We start from the raw sequence: 10,798 nt of genomic DNA, 5'->3' as shown, positions 1-10,798 counted from the left end.
ACAAACCCAACCACAAACCACCATAGCACAACCATAGCCACCATCACTAGCACTCATAGCCTCTACAAATTAGGACCCCCACCACCCAAAACTAAATCACAAACCCATGTTAGAAATCACAAACTCAAAATCAAAAGGAGCATTTTTTTTTTGACATTTTTCACCTAAAATCAAATCACAAAACCCACCCAAACCCATCCATCGAAACCCAGCTATACTTGCCGAACCATTGCAACATAGCCACCCCGATCAACAGCAGAGACCCAAGAACCACAAAATCGACCTCATCTTCTTCACCAATTGCGCCGAACCACTATCCACACCGGTTGTCGAAGTCAAATCATAGCTCAGTGAGAAAGAGGGAGATGAAGAGAGGCCGGAGTCAGATCGTAGCTTAGTGAGAAAGAGGGAGGTGGAGAGGCAAAGGGAAACAGAGAAAAGATAGAGAAAGTGAAAGATCATAAAGAAAGAGAGAGAGAAAAAAAAACATTTGACAGCTCACAGTAGTTGGGTGTCAAAAATTATAACATTTGACATGTTTGATGTAGTGTGTTTTTTGTTTGTTAGTTGTTATTAATTACATTTTTAGCATTATAGCATTTTTTTATGTGAATGCTCTAACGTGAGGTTTTTATAGATGAACATGAGGAGTTGGCATGTGGTCTCCATGATGGCATGATGGTATACAAGGGCTCGTGAATGATGCCTAGGGGTTAACATGTATTTCCATGTTATGCTCATTGTTTGATTATTGCTACAGTGAGCTGCTAGAGATGGCAGCTCACTATAGTTGGGTGTAAAAAATAATAGCATTTGACATGTTTGATGTAGTGTGTTTTTTTGTGTGTTAATTGTTATAATAGCATTTTTAGTATTATAATATTTTTGATGTGAATGATCTAACGCGAGGTTTTTATAGATGAACCTGAGGAGTTGGCATGTGGTACCCATGACGGCATACAAGGGCTCATGGATGATGCCTAGGGGTTAACATGTGGTTCCATGTTATGTTCATACTGTTTGATTATTGCATAATGTTTTTAAGCTCAAATATCCCCATCTCTTTGTATAAAATAAATGGGCATCAAATAAATTGTTCATGAAGGAAAAATGCATAAAGATATCCACTCATGTAAAACGATCAAATTCTAAAAGTTGAGGGGGGAAAAAGCTATATGTTACGTGTTCGTTCACTATTGGACATATTGATTAGTCGGCATTAAACAAACTTCGATTATATATTTCCCATTAAAAAAAAAAAGGAAGAAGAAGAAGAAGACTAGGCCCTTCCACAGTTCCACTAGACAACCCAACCATTATTATATGTATATCATCAATCCAAATTATTAAAGTTCTAAAAAAATTATTTGGAGGATAACTTTAAAGCCAAACGGCCCAAACGGCATTTTATTCTAGCATTATCCTTAATCCTTAGATTAATGAGGTTGATGATATAGTCAAATAGTCCACACACATATATATCATTATAATTCATGGACAATTAGAGAACCCTTCCCAAATTCAGACAAAAGTAGAATTTACACTTTTTCTCTTAGACATGATCTGTCAAGAAGTGTGATGGGAAATTTAGGAGGTGTTTGGTAGAGTAGTTTGAGATGAGATTTTTGTAGTTTTTTGAAATGCGTGTGGGTGAAAAAGTATGTGAAAATATGTGTAATATTGTTTAAAATGTAAAAATGTGAGTTTGAAATGCTAAACCAAACAGGCCCTTAAAATCCGTGACCATTATCAAAATAAAAATCCGTTATCACTCACTTATGGTTGAGCAATGAATTTAGTTCTAAATCTTTTTGTTTTTTTGTTTTTGTTTTATTATAAATATTAGAGCATGAAATAATTTTAAATACATTTATGACTAGTACGTCATAAATATATAGATTTTTGCTTCATTTGATTTGATGAAAATATTTTCTAAAAAATTAGTACTTGTTTTTTAATATATATTTTACAAAAGATTGATTTGTTTTCTAATGTATGACAATGACAAAAATGACTTGGAAAGTATATTTTATTGTCTGGTTAACTCAGAAAATCATTAATATTTTTAATAATGTTTTTTGGGGAATATTTTTTATAATTATAAATAATAATATGAATCAGAAGTCAAAACCTTCGTTCACAATGTAAATATTACATAAAACAACGAAAAAAAATCAACTCTAAAAATATTTTATTTTCAAAGACACATTTACTAGTTGACATTAAAGAAGAAAAAAAAAAAAAACCAATTTTCATATATATAGCCAAGAAAAAATTAGTTAACTTTGGTAGCTTTGGTTTTAAAGATGTTTGTGGGAAAGTATAATTCACTTTCCATGTCACTAGAAACCAAATCAAGACATTGATTTCAAGAGAAAATTATGAGATTGATTGCTGGAGAAAATTATCTAAGTGTATGAATAAATGTAGCCTTTTTAAGCTTTTGTCCCATAATACAAATAATAAGGCTGAATCAAGTAACTCTCGTGTCTTGTCTCTTCCGTTTTCTCTATTACTCTATCACAAACTTTTACAATGTTTTCTATAAAAAAAAATTTGAAAATTTTTTTTATCCAAAACTTACTGTTTTATGTTGACTAAGTATAAGTTTCAATTGACCGGTATTTTTCATCGTACCAAACACTAGAAAATGTAAAAAATGTTTATAGAGCATCTTTTTCTTAAACCAAACAAAACACTTTATTAACTTGAATGAAGAATTCGTTAGAAAATTAAATTGGATTACGAGGAAAATGACATCATACCTCATTGTTAATGTAAAGGAGCTCAATTAGTAATATTCTACAAGAACATGCTTATCTCCCTACTATTTTTAAATAGTTGTCTGTTCATTAATTACTAGTTAAGTTGGTTGTCTTATGCTCATAATGTCTATAATTTATCAAGAAAAGGCGGTTGTTAGGCACCTAAACCCAATCAGACGGTGACTTTGCATTCATCCGGGTCCCATGGTCGGTGCCGGCCATGGCTCTCTCTTCCTAACCTATGTGTAGCACTTGCTGTATATAAACAATGCAATAGGAATGTGACATGACCAAGTTGTAGCAACTAGCAAAGCCACTCTATTCTCTAAGTAGCATTTGAGCAAAAAATGGTGAAGTTAGCTTTTGGCAGTATTGGTGACTCTTTCAGCGTTCAGTCTCTCAAGTCTTATCTATCAGAGTTTATAGCCACCCTTCTTTTTGTGTTTGCAGGAGTTGGATCCGCCATTGCTTATAGTAAGTGTGTTAATAACCATGAAATCATTGTAATGAAAATGATATACATAGAATGGTGTACATGGAAATTTTACCAAGTGTCAAAACAAATGTAACAAAAAGTATTGTTATTCATGTGGGAAAGGTACTTGGAAGGGCAATATATGATTAATTGATTAAGTTTATAGCTCGAAATTTGGTTTGTATGAGAATGATTTTATTGGTATCTTTGATTTGTATAGGTAAGCTCACAACGGATGCAGCCTTGGACCCCCCGGGACTTGTAGCTGTGGCTGTGGCCCATGCCTTTGCACTTTTTGTAGGGGTGTCCATTGCAGCCAATATCTCCGGTGGCCATTTGAACCCAGCTGTCACGTTTGGATTGGCCGTTGGAGGCAACATCTCCATCCTTACTGGCATTTTCTATTGGATCGCTCAATGCCTTGGCTCCATTGTTGCTTGCCTCTTACTCAAATTCGTAACAAATGGAGAGGTAAATTTCTTGGGGAATAAAAGAGAGAGAAAAAAAAAAATCATTTCACAAATATTGGTCCAAAAATTAATCAAATTAGTTCGACTTCTAATAACATATATATTTTTCAATGTACTAGCTTTATTTATTTATTTTTATTATATAATCTTTATAAGGATACTCTTACACTCTTAGTTATTAGTGGCGAAGCTAGAACTTTTTCTTAGGAGGTTCAATAAGTGAGACTTAAAATATATTTTTTATTTTAAAGAAAATTTGCAAGAAGGAATAGGTGATTTTTTAAAACCTAAGGGGGCTTGGCCCCCTTTGCCTCCACTCCCTCCTCCAATACTCCTAGCTCATCGAACTTGAGAGTAAACGGGAAGTATCTTCCTTTCTCTTCCTCTCTCGTTTCCCTCTATCCAAACATAAATGGAAAGTTGGGCAATACCATTTGAGCTATGAGGCTTGATGATATATTAACTTAACAAAGGTCTAATATAACTGGCTATGTGTTAAACTTCCAAATTATCTTAAACAAAGTTTGTGATCTTGAATTTGGCAGAGCGTACCAACACATGGAGTTGCATCTGGAATGAGTGCAATTGAAGGAGTGGTCATGGAGATCATCATAACCTTCGCGCTAGTCTACACTGTCTATGCCACTGCTGCTGACCCCAAAAAGGGCTCAATTGGTATAATTGCACCTATTGCAATTGGGTTCATTGTTGGTGCAAATATCCTAGCTGCTGGTCCATTTAGTGGTGGGTCGATGAACCCAGCTCGTTCATTTGGCCCAGCTGTTGTTAGTGGAAACTTTTCAGAGAATTGGATCTACTGGGTTGGCCCACTAATTGGGGGAGGGTTGGCTGGGCTTGTATACGGTGACATTTTTATTGGGTCCTATGACCCAGTCCCAGTCTCTCAAGACTATGCCTAAACAGAGTTCTTCGTGCTTTAGGTCTTCCTGTGATTTGGGTTGTTTCTTTGGGATTGTGATATGTCAATGGCCAGCCTAAAAAGAGGTTGTACGCATTAATAAAATTGTAAATAAGGAATCAAAAGTTGGCCTTTTGTTTTTGTTACGTTTTAATATTCCTCTCTTGTCATTACAAGAAAAGTTGTTAAAATCAAGATTCTATATAAGATTGGTGAAGGGGCTTTCATAAGATTGAATCAAGATCCTACTTTTTATTTTAAATATTACAAAAAATAGTAATGATTATGTTTGTTAAATAATTTTTCGAATTATCCACAGAAAAAAATTTAAAATTTAAAATTCAATAAATTAAAATTTTATGACTTTATATGAATATGTCCCTATTAACTAATGGAGAGATATACTTTTTTTTTCATTAAGAAAAATTTATTAAAAAATTCATTAATTCGGAACAAAAAGCCAAACTACCAATACATAAGTAAAAGAAAATATTTTTAAGTTACAACTTGCAACACTATATTAAGTTAATAATAATAAGTAAAATAGCTCATGCTTCAAGTTTTCAAACTAAATTTATAAGAAGAATTGGACAAAAAATAGTTTAAAGTAAAATTTGTAAGAAAAAGGAATACCAATTACCAAACAATCATTGGAAAATAGCCGTGTAACCCAATTTATGATCACTTATACGTATTAATTGATCTAAATGAAGACGGAAGACCTACAGGAGTTGCACAAACTTTCGCTTTAATTATTGACCCAATTAAATAGAAGTTCAAATTTTAAAATACCATAGATAAGATAGGAGAAGGATTTGCTCCAAACTAAGTTGCAGTAATTTCTGTAAAATGTAAACATGTCAACGCCTTAGAGAAACACCTGTCTAAGACTTTTGCTTAAAAAAAAAACTTATGTTAACTCACTTAACCCATTTACTCTTATCAGGTGTTGACACATATGCATTTTGCAGGAGTTGTTGCAACTTAATTTACAGCAAATTCTTCCTCAATAAGATAACTTTAAAAACTCATTATAGGAAAGTAAAGAGTTATTCCAAAACAAAAGGAATAAACTTTGAAGTAAAGAGTTTTGATCACATCCATTCATAAAAAATAGCTATGATTGGAAAAGAATGAATTTATGTAAAAAGAAAAAGACGAATCAACATAAGTAAAGTACAATAGACTAAGGGTCCGTTTGGATAGAACTTATTTTGCTGAAACTGAAACCTGAAAACTGAAAACACTGTAGCAAAATAATTTTTAAATGTGTGAATAGTACCGTGAGACCTATTTTTAATGAAAAAGTTGCTGAAAAGTAAAATTTGTGGGACCCATGAACAGTGCATTTGTGCACTGTTCATGGCTGAAAAGTCCAACCTTGCGGCTGGGTTAAAAAAAAAAAAAAAAAAAAAAAAACGCAGACGCAGCACTAATAAGCTGGATCCAAACCAGCACTAAGTTGGAGGAATGCTTTTCACTCGAGCAATGCCAAGCTAAATTCCTTCTTGGCAAGTTGGGTGTTTTGGATATCCACTCCAAATTGAGAGGGAGTGTTGAGGAAGATCAAATCAATATAGAAAGCTCACCAATTGCATCAGGAAACACATCTCCATGTAATCATCAAAATCAGACTCTTAAGGAAAGCAATGGCTATATTCATCAAAGCAAATTGCGTATGTGTAGGGATTTAGTATGTATACAAATGAACATCTATTACAGAACAAAGCAATGCAAAATAGAGATATATTATATAACATAATAACATATCATGGACGTAGGCCCTCGTGGTCGAACCTGCCAAGGTAAAAATCCTTGTCTTCCTTTTTACACCATATTATGCCTTCCTTGAATACAAATCTATGTAACACTTTTGTGTATTTCACTTTATGTTCCACTAATTGTAATATGTCATGTGTATAATTTTTTTACATTTTAAATTTTAGAATAAGTAAAAAGAATACATAACAAGTTGTGATTAATAGAATATAAGGTGGAACACAAAAAGTGATACAGAAGATTTATATTAGCCTTCTTTAAAGTATCAAAAGAAGAGCATAATATAGTTATTATTAGAGAAATGCATGATCCAAAGTGTTAACGTGTATAGTGTTGTGGGCTTTAGGCCCAACTAGTTTACTTGTATAGCACACATTCTTGTACTACACTCTTACTTGTATTGCACTCATATGCCTCCTATATAAAGGCACTCATGTATATTATTTGAGTGAGAAATACAATACTATTGAATTCAGTATTTCTAACATGGTATCAGAGCCACTGCTCTGACCTTTTCTTAGCAGTCTTGTCTTTATTGTTGGTACTTTATTCTCAACATCGCTTCCGCCATCACAGCAGCCGACGCAGTTTTTCGCCGTAGAACCTCCGACGTCTTCCAGTCGTTGTCCTTGGGTTCCGGACCTACAGCCGCCGTCGTTGAGGAGTACCGCACCACACAGACCACTGCACTTCCTATCTCCTCCATGCATCTTGCTCCAATAAATATTTTTCAGGTACCACAGTGATCGCCTCTTCCCGATCAACTCAATCGTGGAAACCTCACAGTAATCGGAGCCTCCACACGCTGTCTAAATCTTCTGCACTGAAGCTCACGCGCCCACGCGCCGCCACGCTCCGAAATTCTTCCTCACGCGTCGCCACGCGCTCACACACGCTGCACGTGCCAGACTTGCACTTGCTGACGTCAGCCTTTGGTGACGTCATCACTGCCACGTCATCGCTGACATCATCGTCCATTTGCGCTGCTGACTTCACCCGCCACGTCATTGTTGACCCGCTTTGGCTTTGGCTTTGACTTGAATGTTGACTTTGACTGTTGATTTTTCTATAAGGTTGACTTTTTTTTTTGCAGTCCAGGTGCTCCTTACCCAGTTTTTTCGCGTAGATTTCATTTTTGCAATCTATTTTTGCATATTTTGCTTCTAAATGAAGAATAAGGATAGGTCTTCTTCCTTTTGCAACAATCGTCGCCGATAATCCAGCAAACGTTTTGGCTATAATATTGAGATTTGCTATCAGCGCAATAAATCAGCTATTTCAAATTCTGCTGCCACTATTGCTAACATTGAGAGTTTCCAACCAATGGCTCCCGTCTCTGCATAGTCTAAGTCTTCAGGTCGCACTTTCACCATGTCCACAGATGACCTTAAAAACATTATCGTCAATGTCATTCGTATGGTTGGTAATGCATCTTATTCCTCTTCTCTCTCAGCTTTATCCGGTATGTCTCCTTCCTCTTGGCTTATGGATTCTGCTTGTTGCAATCACATGACACCTCACTCGTCCTTATTTTCTGAACTTAAACCTGCACCACACCCTCTTACTATTCGCACAACAAATGGTTCCACAATGTCTGGTCATAATATAGGTTCCGTTTCAACCTCCAACCTCTCAGTTTCTGGGGTCTTTAATGTTCCTGACCTTTCTTACAATTTGTTTTCTGTGGGACAATTAGCTGAGTTGGGTTATCGAATTATATTTGATTATTTTGGGTGTATTGTGCAGGATCCAAGGACGGGACAGGAGCTAAGGACCGGCCCCAGAGTTGGGCGTATGTTTCCCGTGGACAACCTTCATCTTCCACTTGTTGCTCCTGTTTCTATTGCCGCAGCTGCTGCAGTTTCTTCTATTCCTTCCCTTTCACTTTGGCATGCTCGACTTGGTCATGCATCTTCTTCTCGTGTATAACAATTGGCTTCTAAAGGTTTGTTAGGTTCAGTGTCTTCAGAAAATTTTGATTGTGTTTCATGTCAGTTAGGAAAACAACCAGCTTTGCCTTTCAATTCTAGTGAATCTATATCCACTGATATCTTTGACCTTATTCATTCTGATGTTTGGGGACCATCCTCAGTCTCTAGTATTGGTGGATCTCGATATTTTGTTATCTTTGTTGATGATTACTCTCGCTATAGCTGGATTTTTAATATGAAATATCGTTCTGAATTATTGCAAGTGTATTCTAATTTTGCAAAAATGGTTGAAACTCAATTTTCTAAACGTATCAAAATTTTTTGATCTGATAATGCTCTTGAGTACACTCAATATGCTTTCCAAGCTGTTTTGCATTCCTATGGAACTGTTCATCAACTAACTTGTCCAAGTACCTCTCAGCAAAATGGTAGAGCCGAACGAAAACTTCGTCATATTCTTGACACTGTTCGTGCTCTTCTTCTCTCTGCCAAATTTCCTGCTCCTTTTTGGGGCGAAGCTGCTCTTCATGCTGTTCATGCTATTAATCGCATTCCCAATCCTATCATCCAAAATCAAACTCCATATGAGTGCCTTTTTGGGTCACCTTCAGACTATTACCACCTACGCTCATTCGGCTCTACTTGTTTCGTTCTTCTTCAGCCACATGAGCACAACAAACTTGAGCCTAGGTCAAGACTTTGTTATTTTCTTGGCTATGGTGAAACTCAAAAGGGATATCGGTGTTATGATCCTATTTCTCATCGTCTTCAATCTCCCACAATGTTGTATTTTGGGAACATCGCCTCTTTGTCGAGCTCTCTCACTTCCGTGCTTCTCTATCTTCCTCTTCTGTCTTAGATCTATTTCCAGATGAGACACATATTCCTTCTGTAGTTGCTCCTGACCCTCCTATAGCTGATCCTGATCCTCCTATAGCTGCTTTTGATTCTCCTATTGACGTCTCTGTCCAACCACCAGATATCCTTAATCCCTTTCCTAGTTCCCCCTTTAATGAACAGGTGGAAGATGAACAGGTCGAAGACGAGCTATCCAACCCTGATCTTGGTTCCCCTGCTCCTGCTCCTACTCCGCCTGAAGATCATGCACAAGACATTCCACCTCGTCACTCAACTCAGGTAAGGTCCATTCCTGTACATTTACTTGACTATCATTGTTACACTGTCCTTGCTACACTGCACAAGCCTCACACCTATCGTGAGGCTTCCACTGACCATTTATGGCAAATTGTAATGAAAGAGGAACTTGATGCATTATCTAAAAACCATACTTGGGACTTGGTCACTCTCCCCCTGGGAAATCTGTGGTTGGTTGTAAGTGGATCTACAAGATTAAGACTCGCTCTGATGGGTCCATTGAACGCTACAAAGCTCGTCTTGTTGCAAAAAGTTTTACACAGGAGTATGAAATTGATTATGAAGAGACCTTTGCTCCGGTTGCTCGTATCTCATCTGTTCGTGCCCTCTTAGCTGTTGCTGCTGCTAGTAAGTGGGATCTTTTCCAGATGGATGTCAAAAATGCATTCCTTAATGGGGATTTAAGTGAAGAAGTTTATATGCAACCTCCTCCTGGTCTCTCTGTTGAACCAAACAAGGTTTGTCACCTTCGACGTGCACTTTATGGACTTAAACAAGCTTCACGTGCTTGGTTTGCCAAATTCAGTTCTACCATCTCTCGTTTGGGTTACATGACCAGTCATTATGATTTTGCGTTATTTTTTCGTTGCACTGACAAAGGCACTATTTTACTTCTCTTGTATGTGGATGATATGATCATAATTGGTGATGACCTCAGTGGCATTCAAGAACTCAAGGATTTTCTCAGTCAGCAGTTTGAGATGAAAGATCTTGGACATCTCAGCTACTTCTTGGGTCTTGAAATCACTCATTCTACAGATGGACTTTACATTACTCAAGCCAAGTATGCCTCTGAACTCTTGTCTAGAGCTGGACTCACTGATAGCAAGACTGTTAACACTCCAGTCAAGCTTAATGCGCATCTGACTCCCTCAGGAGGGAAACCATTGTCTAATCCCTCTCTTTACAGACGCTTAGTTGGCAGCCTAATTTATCTTATTGTTAGTCGTCCAGACATTTCCTATATTGTTCACCAGGTGAGCTAGTATCTATCTGCTCTACGATCGACTCACTATGTTGCTGTTCTACGCATTCTTCGGTACCTAAAGGGCACTCTCTTCCATGGTCTTTTCTACTCTACTCAGTCTCCTCTTTTTCTCTGTGCATTTTCTGATGCTGATTGGGCAGGAGATCCCACTGATCGCAGGTCCACCACTGGTTATTGCTTTCTTCTTGGTTCTTCTCTGATTTCTTGGCAAAGCAAGAAACAAACTCATGTGGCCCATTCTAATATTGAAGCAGAATATCGTGCCCTTGCTGATACCACATCTGAGCTTCTTTGGCTACAATGGCTTCTCAAAGAC

The 10,798-nt window shown here is 36.8% G+C and overlaps 1 protein-coding gene across 1 annotated transcript; it reads left to right on the top strand.

Annotated features, from left to right (window-relative positions):
• The first annotated feature begins 3,045 nt into the window (after window positions 1-3,045).
• Window positions 3,046-4,787, top strand: LOC142613722 (putative aquaporin TIP-type). Its single transcript, XM_075786194.1, has 3 exons — window positions 3,046-3,239; window positions 3,461-3,711; window positions 4,256-4,787. The coding sequence occupies exons 1-3, from the start codon at window positions 3,113-3,115 to the stop codon at window positions 4,628-4,630; spliced, it is 753 nt and encodes a 250-aa protein (XP_075642309.1). The 5' UTR covers window positions 3,046-3,112; the 3' UTR covers window positions 4,631-4,787.
• The last annotated feature ends 6,011 nt before the right edge of the window (window positions 4,788-10,798 follow it).

This window comes from Castanea sativa, chromosome 10 (assembly GCF_040712315.1).
Source record: "Castanea sativa cultivar Marrone di Chiusa Pesio chromosome 10, ASM4071231v1".
Classification (NCBI taxonomy): domain Eukaryota; kingdom Viridiplantae; phylum Streptophyta; class Magnoliopsida; order Fagales; family Fagaceae; genus Castanea; species Castanea sativa.
The sequence above is the reverse complement of the archived record's forward strand: the minus strand, read 5'-3'. Positions and strand labels throughout refer to the sequence as shown.

Excerpts from the sequence above, each read along its gene's own strand:
- LOC142613722 (XM_075786194.1), top strand. The coding sequence starts at position 3,113 with ATGGTGAAGTTAGCTTTTGGCAGTATTGGTGACTCTTTCAGCGTTCAG. Across the intron at positions 3,240-3,460 it reads TGGATCCGCCATTGCTTATA|GTAAGCTCACAACGGATGCA; the intron begins GTAAGTGTGTTA and ends TGATTTGTATAG. Across the intron at positions 3,712-4,255 it reads AATTCGTAACAAATGGAGAG|AGCGTACCAACACATGGAGT; the intron begins GTAAATTTCTTG and ends TGAATTTGGCAG.